The sequence below is a fragment of the Sinocyclocheilus rhinocerous genome, unplaced genomic scaffold, assembly GCF_001515625.1.
Source record: "Sinocyclocheilus rhinocerous isolate Xijiao unplaced genomic scaffold, SAMN03320098_v1.1 scaffold415, whole genome shotgun sequence".
NCBI lineage: Eukaryota > Metazoa > Chordata > Actinopteri > Cypriniformes > Cyprinidae > Sinocyclocheilus > Sinocyclocheilus rhinocerous.
The window spans coordinates 535,777-557,410 of NW_015646373.1; the positions used below are offsets into that span (position 1 = coordinate 535,777).

General features: G+C 36.8%; 1 protein-coding gene and 1 pseudogene across 1 annotated transcript in view; both read left to right on the forward strand.

The window, feature by feature from the left end:
* Nucleotides 1-4,203, forward strand: part of LOC107707682 (membrane-bound O-acyltransferase domain-containing protein 2-like) — a 62,482-nt gene extending 58,279 nt beyond the window's left edge. The window contains exon 13 of the mRNA XM_016511772.1: nt 428-4,203. Coding sequence (XP_016367258.1) covers nt 428-596 — 169 coding nt within the window. The 3' untranslated portion in view covers nt 597-4,203. The remainder of the gene's footprint in view (nt 1-427) is intronic.
* Nucleotides 4,204-4,828: 625 nt separating this feature from the next.
* Nucleotides 4,829-21,634, forward strand: part of LOC107707683 (kinase D-interacting substrate of 220 kDa-like) — a 54,867-nt pseudogene continuing 38,061 nt past the window's right edge.

The window sequence follows — 21,634 nt, forward strand, 5'->3', positions numbered from 1 at the left end:
TTTCTCCATATTTAGATTTTTTTGCACCCTCAGATTCCAGATTTTCAAATAGTTGTATCTCGGCCAAATATTGTCCTATCATAACAAACCATATATCAATGGAAAGCTTATTTATTCAGTATGAATAAATCTCAATTTCAAAAAATTGACCCTTATGACTGGTTTTGTGGTCCATGGTCACATATAAAATAGTATTTTTTGACTTGTTTTGAGCATGAACCCAACCTAACTTATGCAATTTTGCTTTTTAGGTAAATTTATAGTTTTAAAGATGTTAAGATACATAATGTCTGTCTGTCTGTATCTATCTATCTATCTATCTATCTGTCTATCTAATCTATCTATCTATCGCATTAAAAGTATAAGCAATCACATGCATAAGAGTTCCAACAAATGAAATGTGCTGTGTGTCATTTGCCCTCTTTAGCTCGTGGTACTGCTGCATTCACCTGATCTGCGTGTTGCTGGTGCTGGTTCTTCCTGTGAAGTCCAGACGCACGAAACAACAGGAACAGCCGAGCAGCGTTCAGGCCAACGAACAGAACTGTCTCTCCTCTCCTCACAACAACTGCAACCAGAAGCAGAAAGCCACATGAGGGCAGGAAGGGCTGCTCGACCCGCACACAGCGCTGTGAGGAACTCTGATATCAGTACTGAGAGACAAAGAGCGGCCATTTCCTCCCTCAGATCCAACGACACTGACAGTGACATTAACAAGGCATAAACTCCAGCAACAATACAGCGAAAAGACACGGTTAACCCCATAGTTGCCCTGTTGGAGATGGGTTTTAAACAGGAAATCTTCATAGGATCAAATGAAATTGGGGTGATTGATTATTAAAATGGTGAATAATTGACAAATGTCAGTTAATCTGAAGTTGCCTTAAAACCTCCATATATTTAGGGCCTGAAGCCTCATATGGGGATCGTGTTACATAGGAACGGACCAGTCATTGTTGGCTTATAGATTCACTACATTAGTGCGGGAAGTCTAGCACTGGAATCGGCTTCCACGGTACCTAGAAGGTTTCTGCCATTGTCAGTTAAACAAAGTAACCTCTCTTTTAATTCTTCTCAAAGGAAATGTGTGCGGTAAATGAAAAGAAACAAGTCCAGTTGCGTGTTGCCAAACTCATAGGCCTTAGGTTCCTATCTCCTGCCATTGCTTCATCTTTATTCTTTTTGAATTTCTGTGCTTTTCTAGTAGGTTCATATCTGCTGCTTTCTTTGGGTGTGTCTTCATTTGGAAAATTGTTTTTGCAATCATTTTTTCAGTGATTTTTGTTTATTTTTAATTAAGGGCTTTTGGTTGGATTAAAGGTTGTATTGATGCTATTTTTAATGGGTTGTAGGCTTCCTCGGGGCACACATGTTTCAGACCATTTTAGATGTTTCTCTACCATCTATGTTTCTCCCACAACATACAGCCCATCTGGAGAAAACAGAAGACAGTTCAATAATACCCAGTATCACAGCTTGTTTGGGTTTTTATTACAGATGTAAATGGTAAGTGCAATATCTGTATTGTTTCCATAGGTGCATGTTAAATGAAAGGAACACATTAGTTTTGCAAACAGTGCTAATGCTCTCATCACATCAACAATAGTCAGAATTGTGTAGAGGTTCAGTATTCAAGTACACTACCAGCTAAAAGTTTGGACAAATCAGATTTGTTCCTCTTGATCTTAAAAACCTGTTGAACTACAGGCGAATGCTTGAAATGAGTAAATATGAATATAAATTGTGCCAACATAGTAATTCCTTAAAACTAAAATATTTAGTTTTAATAGTATTTTTATTTTATTTTGTGTGTCTCACATAGTGAGGGAAAAACAGCCAACAGCAGTGCTTGGGAACTACATAATTCCCATATTTACATTTGTTATTTTAAAGTTTTGATGACTATTATTCTAAATTGTGGAAAACAGTAATAATAAAGCATGAAGTCTTGACTCTTTACTGGTAGTGTACTGTACATGCAGTACTCAGATGCATGCAGTTTCAAATTTTATTTAATATATATATATATATTTTTCTATGAATACATCAAAACTCTTAGGCCCTAAAGAAACCTGCAAGTTGTGTTCCTATAAGATTTTTTCTTGAACTTTGATCCTCTAAAAGGCCTCAGAGAGCCTTGCTCATTTGATTCAAGGATCTGGAAAATCAGACCTCATCATATCCCACCAGAATCTACTTTTTGATATGTGTAATTATGTTGATGCAATTATTTTCTTCCAAACATTTTACCCTTTGGTCAAAGTGACTATATATGTTAGTTTTTCATTTGGTAATGAAGGGCTGAAGGCACTAAAGCATTTACCAAAGTGAGTCTCACTGGATTCTTGTTAACCAAGCATTTTCAATAACGAAAAAGTTATTCTTGGGCGTGAAGTAGACCAGCCTCCATTTGGAGAAAACGCTCCGAACCAGCCCGCTGGGATTTCGTAAGCACACTTCTCTAAAGTCTTATTGTATTTGGACTCCAGAAATGTAAAACCATGATGAATTACAGCCCTGTACCAACAGTTTTAGCAACTGCAAAACCAATAGGAGGATTAATAAGTCTGCACTTCTGTTGGTAACAGTCTAGATATATACCATATAATTGGTCTTCTTGCCTCTTTGTCTTAAAGGTTTAGCTTAAGGAATTAACTGTTTTAACGGTTCAAAGGCAATATGTCCCTCAGTAACCAGTGTACTAACTAGCACCTCGATGCAAAACAAAATGTCCAAAGTGCCAAATCACATGAGGTGCACAAAAGATCACTTTATTTGTACAGGTTTACAACAGGGTGAGAGGTTTGTACTTTAAAATAAAACAAAAAACAAAGTGATTTATTTGGTCTTAAACTGACATTATTTTTACCTATACTGATATGTTGGGAGGAATCACTCCCTCCATATTTGCACTTTTGGTAGGAACGAGTCGGGGTAGTGCTATCGTAGAAAAACTGCCGAAGCAATGCAAGAAACCGCAGTGCTACTCAACAGTTAGAGTATGTGCTTAACAAGTTAAACGGATGAATTTGCCCAAAATGTTAAATTCATTGTAGTAACAAAGGAGAATCAGGATGGTGTTCCAGTGCCATAGAAAGACGTTAAATGCGTGTTCATTGCTGTTTATGTGTAAACATCGTCCCTTTGTTCAGATATTGTTCGGTTAAATACAGTCTACCATCTTTTTGTTAATTCTCAAGTAATAGTGAAGGCACATAACAGCCTTATTTATCTGTAAAATTTCGGTTCAGTCATTCATTTATTTTCATACCGTTTCCAACTACTGATTCTACAAAGAATGACCTAAAGCTGTGTGAAACTGTGTTGACTACTGTAACGTTTTTATAGTGCATTTGTTGTCCACCATCCACCTCAGTTCTGTTGTTTGTCATTGTCTTGCTGGTCTTTAATGGCCATTCAAAATAAGTGATTGTGGCCCTTAGTAAACAAGCAAACCCCCTTAACTGGTTGCTAAAGCTTTCCAGATATTGCACAGAATTGTTGAACTTTTCCGTTGCAATTCCGACTGGTTGTGATGTTGCATAACCTGGCAGTGTACAGCAAACCTAAAGATGTTAATGAAATGTAATATGTTTATGACGAGATACAGGAAAAGTAATACCTAATATGTTAGCTACTTCAATATAAATACATTTACCAATATCCATTATAAAACACAAGGTTGTCTGTGCAAATGCACTTGGATTGAGAACTGTCCAGAGGAGAACAAACACGGTCTCCTCTATTTATTTCCTGTAATAATCATAAATTGAGATATGATAATTATCCAGCATTTGAAATGTTTAACGAACTGAGTGCTCTGAAGTTGCTCTGAAGTGATTTTTTCCTTTGAATAAAGGATTTGATATTAAAGGGATAGTTCACCCAAAAATGAAAATTACCCCATGATTTACTCACCTTCAAGGCATCCTAGGCGATGCAATCTGAGTTCTATTTAAAAAAAAAAATGTCCTGGCTCTTCCAAGCTTTATAATGGCAGTGAATGGTTGTTACTTTTCAATAGTCCAAAAGAAGTTAGAAGTTCAAAGAAGCTAGTGGAAGCTAGATTACTGTTTATAAAGTTTTAAATATGGATATTTTTCTTACAAAAACGCATCGAGTCGCTTCAAGAGGCCTTTATTCACTCCCCCGGAGCTGTGTTTTTTTATGATGGATGGATGCACTTTATTGGACTTCTTTTGGACCATTGAAAAATAACACCCTTTCACTGCCATTATAAACCTTGAAAGAACCAGGACATTTTTTAATATAACTCCGATTGGATTCACCTGAAAGAAGAAAGTCATATACACCTAGGATGCCTTGAGGGTCAGTAAATCATGGGACAATTTTTATTTTTGGGTGAACTATCCCTTTAAAAATGAATTCCAATACCATGATGATTTTTTTCAAAACAAATAAACCATATTTTCCTTCCTGGTATTCATCTGAGTGTTTTTTGGTTTTCATATGGGTAAATGCAACAATGGAATAGATAGATAGATAGATAGATAGATAGTTAGAGCCAAAGAATATGACTGTATATATTTGAGAACCTTTGACTGTTAATGTTTTCTGTTGTTAATCAATACAAGAAGTCAAATGAGAAACGGACAAATAGAACGTGTTGTAACTGCAGTCTGTCAAAACATGTAACCGTGTCCTTCAGTGGGCGTGGCTTGCGCACAGTAGGTGTGGTCATGTCTAGTTCATTTTAATTTCGTCCACACCCGTTCACACAATATGGCTGTTCTGTAACGCAGGACTACCTCCAGACCATGGGCGTTGCTAGGCCATTTTTAGGGGGGCTATAGAATCGCCCCTGCTCCAGACAAACAGGTTATGGCAAGCAACAGAGTTATGTGAATTATATTGGATTATTTTGGACCTTGTTTTTCTCCGGGAGGGAGATGTAAGTTACAAGTTACAATTTGGAATTATGTAACAAACTGACACGTGTTTTGTTAAGACGTGAATTCATGTCAATATGTCATTTTCAAGTAAGTCAAAGTAAGTTTTTATTTTTTAAAATGCCACATAGTAGCTTTGAAACACTGTTAATGTGTTATAAGAGAGAACCGTGGACGTACACAGTTGAGCTGCAGCTGTCAGGACACATGAGCTCCAGTAACAGCGTTTGTTGCGGACGTGTAGCCTGATCTCTGTTTGTAAACACGTGCGCATGAATAGTAGTCATTTTATTTTCCAATGCTGCTGTCAGTTACAGCTACAATTAGCTATGGTATAATACTCTTTACACCTTTAAGACTGTTGGCAAATGCTTTTGAGCTGCTTTCAAAAGTTATTTTCCACGGTGCTGGTATGAACATGTTTACTTTACCACTGTGCCGTTGTGCCACACTATGGAAACGGATCCTTACAACAGTGATTCCCAAACCAGATGTAACTGAACCCCAGGGAATCCAGAGGGTGCCTGCAAAGATTTACATTTTGCTTCGTTAAGCATATGTATATATCGTGATTAATTTAATTAATTAACATTTTTAAGAAAGGAAAATAATAATGTGTAAAAAAAATTTAAGTGACTTTAATATTATAGTAAAAATGCTAAATGAAATATTATGAGTTAAAAGTAACACATTTCTGTTTTGGTGTTGATAATATTAATAAGACAAAAAATATCAATGGGGGGCGGTCTGCAGCCCCTGTATAGGGTAGGACAACTATTGGTTGATCTCAGAAAAAAATCACCCATTGACAAAAAAAAAAATATTTGAACATTTTCTTTCCTAATATTAGTTAAATTTCTGACCATTTAGATTTTAAAATAGTAATCATATTGCAAAGTAAACCTTATAAAGATACTATACTTAAGTTATTTTAGGTCAGTCAGTTTAATTTAGGCTATGGATGAATGAATGAATGAATATATATATATATATATATATATGCATTTATATAGCGCTTTATTGTGGGTTACTGTACACACAAATCGCTTTACAATCATGTTTGGGGGGGGGGGTCTCTCCTCAACCACCACCAGTGTGCAGCATCCACCTGGATGATGGACCCTTCAGCAGGCTTCAGTACGAACGTCAGATTTCATTAATTTTCATGAGTGAAGCTCTGCCATACTAGGATTCACAGCATGTGTGTGCATTGGGTGTCACTCCAAAAAGAGGCGGGGCCTCACACTTCCTCCTGCATTATTCATAAGCGCCTGGAGTGACAGGCAGAGCCCTGGCCGGCTTTTTAATACCCAGTCTAAGTGACAGCGTGAGTGGAGTATCAACAGCACAAAGATAGACAGGCTTTTGAAACCCAACTCACAGGGATCTCTGGCATAAGGTGAGTCAGCATATTCTAATGAGTGTGAAGAATGATGTTATTGTAAATGGATTTTATGGATTGTATTTGGATTATCTGTTATGAATGGGTTATCTTCTCTGGTCTTTGTGTGTTGTGTATTGTGGCTGGGAGAGGGGATGAACCTTGCTCGGTCAATATTTGGCTGAGGGTCTTTCTGTGATTGGCTCTCTCCATTGTGTGATCTCTCTGGAGGGCTGCTGGGATGCTTTCAAGGGTGTGTCAGCAGTTCAGAGATGAACAAAAACTGATTGAAGCGGATGTCTTGCATTACTGGATCTGTCACATTTATCTCTGCTTTAAGATATTTAGGTTTGTGGATAGGACTTTTTATCTGCTGTAACTGAGTGGATTTTGGGCACGGAGGCCCTGCTGGTTGTTTTAACCTGTTATACATTAACTGTTTGAAATGAAGACAAAAATTGTGTTATTGTCAAACATCAGTTGATCATGTTCTTAGTTTACAGAACTGAACTACACACCTGTGTGAACTTGAGGGCAACTGACTTTATACATCCACTAAAATGCTTTTACACCAGCTGAATGTAAATATTGTAAAAATGACTCAGAAAGGTCAAATCAGTTGTGAGAAAATGTCTTGCATCATTTAGTGTTTGTGTAGCTGTGTAACAGTTAATGCACTATAATGTGATTTAATTAACTTCTGATAAAGGGTCTGGCAAATGTAAAAATCTATTTTTTATTTTTTTTGCAGATGCCACATGGTTTTATATTTTGTTTTTAATGCAGTGATATTCTTACAGTTTTAAGTGTGACCTCAAAACACACACACACACACACACACACACACTTTTAATTTTTCCTCTTGACCATACATGTCACTAAATCTCATCTCAATACATTTATTGAATGATTATATGATATGATAATTGTGCTTAACTTTTTTTTCCATCAGAATATCAATAGTTGAATATCAAAAACATTAAAAGTTTTGAGGTTAAATTATCTAATTATCTGTCAGAAGATAGTAATGATTTATGAATTTAGTTTTGTGTTGGCTGTTAAAAGTTTATGTCAATTTGTTAATGGGGGATTTGTTTACTCAGTCATTAATTGTTATGGTAGAAAATGTTTTACTTTAAAGTGAAATATTAAAAGTTAGATCTTTGGGGTAAGATTACCTCCTCCAAATTAGTTTGTGGAAGAATTTGTATTATTTAATTTAAATATCATTATAAATAATGGATTGTTCAATAATTCAATTACTTAGAAGCAAATAATTTATTTTATCATTATTTGGAATCATACAGTGTAATTCAGCTGCATCTCTTTGAATGGAATTCTGTTTTTCTGTCATTATTCAATTATTCAAGTAAATTGTCAAAATGCATGAATATTAGAATATTAAAAATATAAAAATATATGATTTAATATTTTACATTAATATAGCATCTTCCCCATCTTACCCTACTTTTTGTACCCATTCTTTAAACTAGCACATGATTCCTTATGTGACTTTTTCCCCTCCTTCCACAAAGTAAAGATTGGTGAGTGATAGAGAGTACAGATTCTTCCATATAATTGTGCTTGTTGTGTTTAACGAATGGACTTGGACTACAGCGTGCATTTCTGAGGCCAAAGTGAAGCCTTGTTAGTTTGCTCAAACTGTTTAGCCTTTTAAGGACCATTAAAAAGATTGAACTACTTCAGAATAACAACTTAGTAAAAAAAGGCAGCATTTTTTGTGTGTGGGCAGCATTGCATCGATAATCACTCCAAAGAATATTGGTGTAGTTCTTGTTTATTGCTCAGACAGCATTAGAGGCTTTTAAAGGGGTCATATGATGCGATTTCAATTTTTCCTTTCTCTTTGGAGTGTTACAAGCTCTTGGTGCATAAAGAAGATCTGTAAAGTTGCAAAGACTAAAGTCTCAAATCCAAAGAGATATTCTTTATAAAAGTTAAGAGTTAACCTTAAACCGCATAAACACATTTCATTACACCAAATACACAAAATAATGTGATTTTTAGCAGCATCATATGACCCCTTTAACTTCAGATCATGAGGCTTTATCCTAATCGATATTGATAATGTAGTCGCCTACTGTCTGTTCAGTTAGCATATGGTTCATCATTAACTCGAATGGTTTGTGCAATCCAGCAAGGCTTGTTACTGTCTGTCTTGTTACTCCACATCTGTAGTTTTGCTTCAGGAGGACACGCCAAGCTTTTCTAATGGCTGAACAGAGGAGAGTTTCATTCAGTGATGTATCTCTCCTGCTCTCTTCCACGCTCTCCAGTGGAGTTTTTAATACAACCATGGATGTGAGCACCTCTCTGAAGATGAGCTCTCTGACCACCCAGAGTCTCTTCAGCTATCATGTTAAGATTTGTTTAAGATGTAGCACTTTGTGTATCTAAAGTTGTTTCACCATGACACTGAACTCACACGTGCCAGACAGTATAAAGCATTGGAGGCATTACTGTACTCTATAATTCATGCATGCTGTGTCCAAAACCACTCACTTATTTGCTCATTCATCACACATTATGTAGTAAATTAATTAAATTAATTCAATTCAATATGAATGAATGAAAAGGAGTGAATTCAAACATAAATATACACTATATTGGGCTTTGTGTGCCTGAATGATTTGGGGGGAATGAATGCAAGTAAATTGTCTGCTTTAATGTTTCAGATAACTTTTGTGAGAATAAAATGTCAAAATATGGATGAAATCATCATTCATCGTTATTCAGCGTAACAGATATATTTGTAAAAATGAAACAACATACTTATTCTGAACTGTGCTTATTAAAATATAAAAGAAAAAGTGATCATACCTAATTTTTAGTATATTTTAAATGATTAAAAACTTCTTGCTATCAAATGGGTAAAACCTAGTGGTTTAAAGGACCATGGCAAAGATTAGTAAAGTAATATTTAAAATGACAATTAATTAGTATTTTGGGGCTCTTAAATATAGATTTTATGTCATCTATCATAGGCTTATTTAAATATTGAAAATGGAATGTCTGTAAGTGTTTGTGTTGCCCATAAATGCCATCTGGGTAGCAGCTAAAGCTTATAATAACAAATAAGGAAGATGAGAGACAGCTGGTAGTTTGAGTTACTCACTGACTCAGGGAAAATGTGTTTATCCACATTGTCCTATGACCGTGAGATTACGCTTAAGGACCATCACATGATGGGAATATAATGACCTCGGTATGTTTGTGTGCAGGGGGGCTGGAGTGCGCTCATGTGGGCCGCTTATAAGGGTCGTGTGGAGGTGGCACGTCTACTGCTGGAGAAGGGAGCAAACCCGAACATCACCGGACAGGTCTGCAGAGCCTTTTCCTATTCTATGTACAAGTGTTTATTGTGCTGTACATTAAAAACACTCAGAGATGATGTCAGAGATCAGAATCAGAATCAGAATCAGAAAGAGCTTTATTGCCAAGTATGTTTGCACATACAAGGAATTTGTTATAGTGTCACAAGCTTCCAGCACGGAGACAACAACAACACACAGATATTAAAAATGAGATGTGAATTAAATACACACGCATAATAGAGATGAGTTGTGGGTGAAAATGTGGCCCTGTATGAGATTTCATCTCAAGGTTTAAGTGTTTTTCAGTGGTGTGTAATTGATTTGTGTCTGTCCCAGTAGTACAGTGTTTACCCCATCATATGGGCAGCAGGACGAGGCCATGCGGAGATCGTTCAGCTGCTGCTTCAGCATGGAGCCAAAGTCAGCTGCTCTGACAAGGTGCCTTATCATTCCCATCTCAAGGAACGCTGAGCTTTCACTAGATTCGTAAACACTGATGGTGAACTAAAAAGCCAGAGTCAACAGTTTCCACATGACACCAATAAATAATATACACTACTGTTCAAAAGTTTGGGGTCAGCAAGATTTTTTTTTTTCTCAGTAAGGACACATCATATTAAAATGATAAAAGAAGATTTTTGCCTCCCAATATTTCTATTTCAAATGAATCATGTGCTTTTGGACTTTCTATTCATCAAAAATCCTGTAGAAAAAGACTTTCCACAAAAACATTGAGCAGTACATTGTTTTCAACATTGATAATAAGAATAAATGTTTCTTGAGCAGCAAATCAGCATATCAGAATGATTTCTGAAGGATCATGTGACACAGAAGACTGGAGAAATGGCTGCTGAAAATTCAGCTTTTCCATCACAAGAACAAATTACGTTTTATATTAAAATAGATGTTATTTTAAATTGTAATACTATTTCACAATATTTCTTTTTTAAATGTATTTTTGATCAAATAAATGCAGCCTTGTGAACATTTATTTAAGAGACTTCTTTCAAAAACATAAAAAAATCTTACTGACCACAAACTTTTGAACAGTAGGGTAAATAATTGGAAAAAGACAGTAGATATGAATTGCAAATCTTACTAAAATCACTGTAACACATGGCCTATAGAGGTTTATTATTTTGTTTTGTTTACTTTTTTTAATGGCATAAACATGCAGATTGCTTTTATAGGTTGTTATAATTTGAATAATTAATTGTTATTATGCCAAGCAATATAGTTCATTTGCTTATCCTCTGGCTGTTTATGGTTACTAAGCAAGGTCAAACAATGAACAAGCTTAACAATCAAAGATCAGGATTCTTTGAACGGTTGCACATTATATTACAGTATGTGCACTTACCTGTATTTAAAGTGTACTTAACTAAGAACGCACTGGATAATATAAGGTAACTATATGGTTTAGGGGTAGGTTCAGGGTTGATACCTAGTTATTACCCGGTTTCAGTAGTATGTACATGCGGAACAGGACTGTAAAATAAAGTGGTACCCTATGAATAAGCACCACATTCATACTTAATGAAATTAATTGAGATTTTAGTCATTACGCTGCAGTTTTTGCCTGTCGTTGTCAGTATGGCACCACACCCCTGATCTGGACAGCCAGGAAGGGCCATTATGACTGTGTGATGCATCTGCTGGAGAACGGCGCCAATGTGGACCAGGAGGGAGTGGTATGCACTTTGTTTTGAACTATTGTGCTTATTAGATTGTGAGTTTTGAAAGGCTTTGTCAAAATTCCCATTTTTCAAATGCATTAAATGTGCTGATGTTATAAAGTCATTAAAATGCAACACTAAAAAGACTGTTACAGAATAATGTCCCAGTATGATTTGTCTCGTGTAGAACTCGATGACTGCTCTCATAGTGGCTGTGCGAGGTGGTTTCACTGAGGCGGTGAAGGAGCTACTTAAGAGAAACCCTAACATGAATATGACTGATAAAGACGGCAACACTGCGGTGATGATCGCTGCTATAGAGGGCTACACTGAGATTTTCCAGGACCTGCTGGACGCGGGCACATCTGTCAATATCCCTGACCGGGTAGGGCTTCTCACATAGCTTATTTAACCTTGATTGTTAGTATTTAAGGAATCTTGAAATTCCCATTTATCTTGTGTGTGTTTGTGTCTCAGAGTGGTGATACTGTGCTTATCTGAGCCGTCAGAGGAGGTCATGTGGAGATCGTCCGAGCTTTGCTTAATAAATATGCTGATATTGATGTCAAAGGCCAGGTAACTGCATCTCCACCACACTACCAGCTCTCCATTTCAGTCTCCCATATCTATCAGCACACTGTCCCGAATGCTAATCTATACAGAACAGCCTCTTTGTTTTGATGCCCTTTTCACCTCATATTAGAAACATATCATTAATCCCCATGTGATTAAGGAAGTAGATGTCACTGTGACCCTGTGTTATTTAATTGTTCTTTATTATAGGATGGTAAGACTGCCCTGTACTGGGCTGTGGAGAAAAGTAACGCAACTATGGTTCGAGACATTCTGCAGTGCAACCCTGACACTGAGGCCTACACTAAGGTAAAGACCTGAATCCTATGTAAAACTTCTCAGTATGGGGGTAATAATTGTTTAGGGTAATGAAAGACTGTTTATGTACATGTTCTTTGTGTTAATGTCTCAGGATGGAGAGACTCCCCTCATAAAAGCCACCAAGATGAGAAACATGGAAATTGTGGAGCTTCTTTTAGACAAAGGTGCCAAAGTGTCAGCAGTGGACAAGGTAAAGTCTGGAGTTAACCACGCTTACATGCACATCAATTTCATTAATATGTCTGTATTATTTTCGTAATATATTTTAGAATAGGGATGTCCCGATCAGGTTTTTTGTGCCCGATCTGATACAAGTGATTGAATATTGACTATCTGCCGATACAGAGTCCCGATCTGATACTTGATTCACAATTCAAGTACATTAAAGTTATTAAAATTAATCAAATGTATACAGAGTTGTGCAGAGAGTAATATATTTATGTGTGTGTGTATACATATATAAGATACACTCTCTCTATGCATATACTGTATCTGTATACTGTATAAAGACATTGGTAGAATATGGGACTACTGATGTAAACCTATTGTATTTTACATATGCAATAAGCAGAATAATTGCAACATAAAGGTAAAAAAGTGGAGATATGGTTAGAAAGCATGAAGCCTGTGGCACATCACTGGCATGACAGCTGACATAAAAAAAGGATCAGGCTTTGGAGAGCCGATACCGATCAAGTAAAAAAATGCTTGATCGGCTCGGGACATCCCTGTTTTAAAGTGTAATTTATTCCTGTGATGGCAAAGCTATTCTTTTAGCAGCCATTACTCCAGTCTTCAGTGTCACATGATCCCTTAAAAATCATTCTAATATGCTGATTTGGTGCTCTAGAAACATTTCTTATTGTTATCAGTGTTGAAGACAGTTGTGCTGCTTAATATTTTTGTGGAAACTGTGATAGATTTTTTTCAGGATTGTTGTATGAATAGAAAGTTCCAAAGAACAACATTTATTTGAAGTATATGTGTTTTGTAACATTTACAAATGTCTCTACTGTCTCTAATGCATTCTTACGTGATAAAAGTAAAAAATATGTATTATTGACCCTAAACTTTTGAATGGTAGTGTGCATTTACACACTGCCATTCACTATTGTGAATATCTGCATTTGAATATTCTCTAAAAATATAATGTCATCTTCTCAGAAAGGTGACACAGCTCTGCATATTGCCATTCGTGGGAGAAGCCGCAAACTCGCTGAGCTGCTCTTGAGGAACCCTAAAGATGGCCATCTGCTCTACCGGCCCAACAAAGAGGGAGATACACCCTACAACATTGACTGCACTCACCAGAAGAGCATCCTCACCCAGATATTTGGAGCCAGTGAGTATTTCTTCAAACAGACCTTGTTTGCACAGTAACATGTCTGTCTCCAACACTTCTGATATATTCCTCCCCAGAGCACCTGTCTCCCCTGAGTGTGACGGTGACATTCTGGGTTATGACCTGTACAGCAGCGGTCTGGCGGACATCCTGAGTGAGCCCACCATGCAGCCACCCATCTGTGTGGGTCTTTACGCCCAGTGGGGCAGCAGCAAGTCCTTCCTGCTTAAGAAACTGGAGGGTATGAGCCAGAAATGACTATTCAAAATCTGGAGGGTCTTATTGGATCTTTCCCATGTGAATAAGATCTGATTGTGTTGCCACTGTTTCAGATGAGATGAAGACGTTTGCTGGGCAGCAGGTGGAGCCATTGTTCCAGTTCTCGTGGATGGTGGTGGTTTTGACTCTGCTGCTGTGTGGATCTGTGGCTCTGGTCCTCGGCTTTGCTGTTGACACAAAGCTGGCCATCGCTGTGGCCCTCAGCCTGCTCACCCTACTGTACATCTTCTTTGGTGAGAAATCAAATGCACTGTCATGCCTCCGATTACAGGCCAAGTGTTAAAGGGGTCATATGATGCGATTTCAAGTTTTCCTTTCTCTTTGGAGTGTTACAAGCTGATTGTGCATAGATAAGATCCCTGAGGTTGCAAAGACTAAAGTCTCAAAAGAGATATTCTTTATCAAAGTTAAGACTCTGCCACGCCCCCCTAAAACGGAAAAAGCATCATATGACCCCTTTAAAAAAGGAGTATAGTTCCCTTGGAACCATAGCACAACTTATAACAGAGAAGGACAATGGCAACTTTAGACTTTATAGTCAGCCACAATAATACAGTAAATAAAAAAACATGTGAACTACAAATCAGTAATACAGTAAAAACACAAATTACAAAGTGATAAATACAAAGTAATAAATCAGAATTACAGTAAGCAATACATGAAAAGAGTACTATATGGAAACAATAATAACAATATTAATAATTAATTATATTATTTATTGTTATAGATATTGTTTTTTCATATTTATAAATGATATATATACATTATTATGAATAATTTTATTTGTATTAAATAGTTGAAATATAATAATAATAATAATAATAATAATAATTGTTGTTGTTCTTACAAAAACAAATGAAATTGAAATAATGAAATTGGTAATAACATTAATAATAAATAATGATATTTTTGAAATACTACTACTACCACTACTACTACTACTACTACTACTACTACTACTACTAATAATAATAATTATTATTATTACAAAAAAATGTAAAATAATGAATACATGAAATATGTTATATGAGTGTCTAGTCAGTGCCTATAATATAATTGCAGTGATTGTAGAGCAGCAAAGATTGTGCTGAGGTAGAGAAATAAAAAGTAAAGTCAGGGATTTGAACAGGATTGTCTGATTTAGTTGTCTGACTGCTTGGTTGTATTTAAATAATGTATTTAACTTATATCTTCCTGTCAACATACCCTAATTATCAAAATCATATTTTTTTAAATAATAAATAATATACCTAATTATATAAAATAATATAATATTTAGTTACATTTATGGTGATTTTGTAAATATTTTGTAATTTATATATGCTTTATACCCTTGTTTATCATTATTAATCTAATTACTATTTACACTAAAAATTTAAGATCCAGATTAGTACTCAACCAGTGCAGGCTTTTTGTTGATGCGCCATAATATGTGAGTTCATCCTTGGTTACCAAGAGGCACTGGACTGTACATATACAGTAAATGTGTCCACCAGAGTGCAGCATTGTACTTCAGATTCTCATTGTGAGTGGAATTGACTGTTCTATGTTTATCTTGTTTTCTCACAAACTCCTGGTTCAGTTCATATCAGAAAGTGACCTTGCGTCATTTCAGTCTCCTGTGCTTTTGTATGGTGTGTGCAGTGTTGGTGTACTTTGGTGGGAGAAAAGCAGGGGAGAGTTGGAGTTGGGCCTGGGTCCTCAGCACCAGACTGGCCCGCCACATCGGCTACTTGGAGCTTCTTCTCAAACTCATGTTCGTCAATCCCCCCGAGCTTCCAGAGCAGACCACCAAAGCCCTGCCTGTCAGGTAGAGCTCTCAGAATACTGCAGCCATGACCAAACACATCCAACTGCTTTACACTGGTGTTTATTCTTTTGCAAAGCCGAAAAATTAAGATAAAGATGTTAACTGTATACAGATGTAATTTACTTCGCCTAATGGCAGGATAAATTTATGTTGTAAATATTCTCTTGACGACGTTAGATTACCTGCACATTCTGTTGAAACATGCACATGTGTGATGCTCATTTTCAGCCAGTCTTTTTTTGTTCTCCATCTGTCCAGGTTTCTGTTCACAGACTATAACCGTCTGTCGAGAGTGGGAGGGGAGACGTCCATGGCTGAAATGATAGCCACGCTGTCCGATGCCTGTGAGAGAGAGTTCGGCTTCTTGGCCACCAGACTTTTTAGGGTCTTCAAGAATGATGAAACTCAAGGTGTGTTTGTAGAATATGCAATATGAACCTTCATAATAGAAAAAAAAAAAAAAAACATATTCAGTGCTTTGAATTGTTTTTATTATTATGTGTTTGTTTAATTCGTAGCTTTCTAAATTGTTTTATACAACAATAAAAAAACACAAAGCTCTCTGTTACAGTGATTTCTATCATGGTAAAGGTTAGGCATAATGTAAAGCAGAGTTTATCTTCAACCAGTGTTATTATAGTATTATTTATATACTTTCAAAATATTCAATATTTTGAATTGACTTTTATTTTTATATTTTCAGTTTTAATTTTAATTTTAGTTTACATTTTAATAATTTGCTTATGTGTTTGTCATTTTTATTAGTTTTTGTTTTGAATATTTCTATTTTCTGTTTATTTTTATTTCCGTTTGAGTTAAGTTTTAGCTACTTTGATTTTAGTAGTTTGATTTTCAACTTATTTGATTTTAGTTAGTTCCCAAAGCAACATTTGTAATTTTCTATGTTTTAGTTTTTTTTAATCTGTTTTTATATCATAACCCCCTTAACTGTAGTAAAATAAAATTTTAAATATTTATTTTTCATAAATATTTATCTAATTTTTTGTTTGTTTGTGAACATAATGCTTCTGGCTGGAAACTATCATAGCTTCACCCATAGTGAAATCCCATTTGGTCAAAAAGTGTGCTCTACATAGCTCTATATATTAAACATAAAATGGTCAGTAAATATTGTATTAATACAAAATGGCCTTTATTTAACATTTAACAATAGTATTATTTATGAATAATGTCATTACAGGTGTATATATCAGGTGTTTTATTATGGTTTCAAATGTGGCTCATCCAGTCACATTTTAGACTGTTTTGTTAGTAGTTAACTTCAACCTGTGTTTTTTGTGACATCTTTTTTATAGGAAAGAAGTGGAAGAAGACATGTTGCGTCCCCTCCTTTGTGCTCTTTGTGTTGACGTCAGGCTGTCTAATCACAGGCATCTGTAAAGGTGGACGCAGAGAACCTGACGGTGAACGCGGTTCTGATGGCCATGGCCAGTGTAGTGGGTCTGGCCGTGCTGCTGAACTGTCGGACCTGGTGGCAGGTGGCGGACTCTGTGCTGCACTCTCAGAGGAGGAAGCTCCTTAACGCTGCCAACAGCATGCACAAGCTCAAGAGTGAGGGATTCATGAAGGTGAGCCATTGATGCTAATATAACATGTAATGTGCTTATTTATAGTCATCACTGTTACATTTATTTTCATTTAGCAGATATTTCCTTATGCAAAGTGACTAGCACTGTGGCTTAACTAGGCATGACTTGAAGAGATGGAGATAAATCCTCTCTCTTTCATGATCATCTTGAGTTGCATGTCTGGTCTGTAAAATCTCAGTGGTTTAATTTTAATTTAGTTTTATTTTGTTTTGGAAAGGAAAGGAAATGTATTTGTCATATTTTTTATCATATTTTGCAGTCTTTGGATTGCCAAAGAGCCCAGATCATAATCGTTGATGTTTTATTTCAAGTCTCTTTGGATAGGACATCCTTAATTTTTAAAATTTTAAAATTTATTTTGCTATTCCGTGAAAATGTAGGACTTCTAAAGCTTCTGTATTTTACTGCATGTTGCTTTGTATATGTTTTTCTCTCCGGTTTTGAAGTGTGAAGTGGAGCTCATGGCTAAAATGACTAAAACCATTGATGGTTTCACTCAGAATCAGACCCGACTGGCTGTCATCATCGATGGCCTGGATTCCTGTGAACAGGACAAAGTGCTACAGATGCTTCATACGGTGCGTCTGTGTTTATGCTACAATGCACAGCCCTACATTAAACTTCATTGAACATCTCCCATATAACCAAATAATAGTGCACAAATCTTATTTACTGCCAGGATCGCATTTGCCGGTGCATTCAACTAATGGCAAGAGGCTTTTGATGGCACAAGCCATCCATCTCCGCTGTAAATATAAAAGACTCATTCTGTCTGAGCACACTCGCCTTCCTGCTCTTGACTAAATGGCCAAACAAGGTGCCTCATGTCCACTGTGTGGGAAGAACAAGCCCGTTCACCTCTCAAACATCTCATGGATGTGCAGCAGTGCTCCGAGTTCAGGCTTGTTTAGTTCCAGAAGTTCAGATTCCTCTCTCCCAGCTGGACTAATGGAATTTCCTTTAGCTAAATGTCATTATTTGGGTATAATCCTCTTCTGTTGGCAGCCTGTTCAACGCTAATGAAATCGGCCATTTACCAGAGAGCCTGCAAAAACCCTCAAAGATTCCTTTGTGGCACAATTAGCCATGTCTCTTTTAAATTCTGATCTTTTTGTCTCTGATTTTGATAGGAATTACCAAATTGGATTCTTCCTTCTAGTTTAATATTGTTCCAATTGCTAAGGCTGATGTTCCACAAGAAAAATGACGGATATGAATGCAGATGGCAAATTTTGTGCTACAATTTAGTTGCCGTGGAGAACCGCAACGTCAGCAGATATTTCACAATGATTGCTAAATTATGTGTGCCATTCTAAACTTTTAAACGGTCTACAAATCTTTTTTTTTTTTTACACTTCTACATGTTACAGTGTTTTTCATTAGTCTGGAAAGTCCCATCACGTTCAAATGAGTACATGTTTGGGTGTGCAAATGTATACAGAGTGGCTTAAATAATTTAATTCATTCTGAAGTGATCTGAGAGGGAAAAATAGGCTGCTACTTTAATATATCACATATAGATTCAGGTGTCAATCTGTGTGTTTGATCACTGTTCTGGTTTTAGCCCATATCAGAGAAATTGATTTAGCGTATCATAACCAAAAAGCACAACCTTTCTAAACAGACCTACCATAAATACCTTAATATATTCTTATGATATCTAATGCAGTAACTGATATTAACCGATGTGCTCCTTGTGCTCTAACCTCTAGGCTGCAACTTAGACCAGATTTTGTACTATTAATAAAGAGGAAACATGCTTGTCTCTTCTGTTTGCAGGTTCGGGTGCTCTTCTCTAAAGGTCCCTTCATCTCAATCTTTGCCAGCGACCCTCATATCATCATCAAGGCCATAAACCAGAACCTCAACAGTGTGCTACGTGACTCCAACATCAACGGCCACGACTACATGCGAAACATCATCCACCTGCCCGTGTTCCTCAACAGCCATGGCCTCAGCTCTTCCAAGAGACTTTGCATTTCCACACCAGCCAATGTGGATCAACTGAACTCTGATGGTCGGTGTAGAGACGGTTTCAAAGGCAGAATTCCAATATGCACACTTTTACAAAATACTTAAAAATTACATACACATACTGCTGTAGTGAAGGGAAAGCTGGTATGAAAATTGGGACTCAGCATAAAGATTAAAGGGATAGTTCACCCAAAGATAAAAATTCTGTTATCATTCACTCACCTAATGTCATTCTAAAGCCTGTGTTATACTTTCTGCATGAGCAATCCGGACGCGTACACGGACAGTGTGGACGCGGACTACTTGTATTTATACTTCCGAAAGCATACGCTGATGGTCCGCTCCGCGGACGTGTTCCATACATGCATAGTAGATCGGCTTTAACAATAAACAAACATGTGAACAAAGAATTGCCCAGAGTTATTGCACATCTGGCTGTCTTTATATTGTTTTATCGACGGATTGTACAGGTTCGAGTAGCAACGGGCTTCTTCACACAGCCTGCGCATGCGCAGTAGCCTACTGCCTACAGTAGCCTGCTGTCGCAAAAAATGGGAGGCACGCGGATGTCCGCTCAGAGCCTCCGCGCACACTCTCCGATGACGATTTTTACGTCACGCATACCATAGCGGACCCTAGCGGACTCACGGACGTGGAAAGTATAACACAGGCTTTAGCCTGTATGACTTGCTTTTTCTGTGATACATAGATATATTGTTTCAACTGTTTTTGTCCGACAGTGAAAGTCCCTATTGTCTTTCATTATATGGGCAAAAACACTGAGACGTTTTTCAGAATATATTCTTTTTTGTTACCCAGAAGAAAGCTGTACATGTTTGTAATGACATGTGAGAATTATTATTTTTTTTTGGGTGCAATCCCTTTAAAGGGGTCATATGATGCTTTTTTAAAGATCATTATTTTGTGTATTTGGTGTAACAGAATATGCTGACATGCTTTAATGCTCTCTCTCTCTCTCTCTCTCCCACACACACACACGCGCGCACACACACACACACACGATACGCAAAACTCCGCATTTGAACAGTCAATAGCAAATACTTAAACTAATAACAAAACAGTAGCTGATTCAGAAGCGCCAGATTGTCATAGCAAAGTCAGAATTGCCTCCTCTCCTAGGTTCACGAAACGGTCGTCCATAAAATGCATTGCTGTTCTGTTGTAAATAATCTTAAAGATTCCTAAATGCATCTACTTTCGGAAGGCCAAATAAAGTGCTTTTGCTTTCGCCTAGAAACACACAGCGTCTCCCTGACATGGCTGCTTCAACACTAACTGCGGTTACTGAAACCACGCCTTCTTTCTTTGCGTGCACATTTGGGCGGCATTATGCTAATATTTCCACATAGTGAGGTAGATATGTGGGGGCGTGTTAGAACGAGCCGTTTTAGGGGGGCGTGGCAGAGTCTTAACTTTGATAAAGAATATCTCCTTGGTTTTGAGACTTTAGTCTTTGCAACTTCAGGGATCTTATCTATGCACAATCAGTTTGTAACACTCCAAAGAGAAAGGAAAACTTGAAATCGCATCATATGACCCCTTTAAATACATTTTTTGTATTGCTGAGTGTATGTTGTATGTTGATGTTTATTTTATTTTATTTTATTTTATTTTATTTTGTATTTTGCATTTAATTTAATTTATTTTATTTTTTAGTAAGCCCTCACAAACCCCAAAACTGATAATTCACCATCATGTTGTTCACCAACCTGTGTGACTTTCTTTCTTTCTTTTGTGGAACAAAAAAGAAGATATTCTATAACATCTGTACTTAACATCTTAACATCTTAATGTTCTTTAATGCATTTTTATGTATAACAAGATGTTTGTGGTCTGTTAATCTCATTTCATTGATTTATGTGGCAGATATTTGTTGCGATTTCTCATCTGCATCATCTGTGGTGTAGTGCATTTAATATAGACTAACAGCACAGCTTTTCCGCTCCGATACCTCCTCTGAACGTCTGACTCTCTCCATCTGTAGCGTGGCAAGAGGACATGGACAGGAAGTTGTCTCAGAACAGTTTCGGCGAGCAGGGCAGTAAAACAGCACTGAACCGCCGGGTAAGACTTAGCCCCCAACACTCCCACCACTTCCCATCAACACGATTTGAGATGGCCAGCTCAACGAAGGCCATATGGCTGTTATTACCTCATTAGTAACTCATTAATAACTAATTTATAAAGGCTTTAACCATGCTTATTCTCTCTAACAAGCTCTTTAATGCCTGTATGATTCATTTATTCACAGTTAGAAAGGACAGTTAGGACCATGTCTTGTGTGTTTGTTTGTGTGTGTGTTTTTTTTTTTTTTGGGGGGGGGGGTTTTTGTCAAAGACCCTGTATGTCGCCGAGGAGTGTCTGTAATTGATTTAATGTCTGTTTACGCTTCCTGCTGAGAT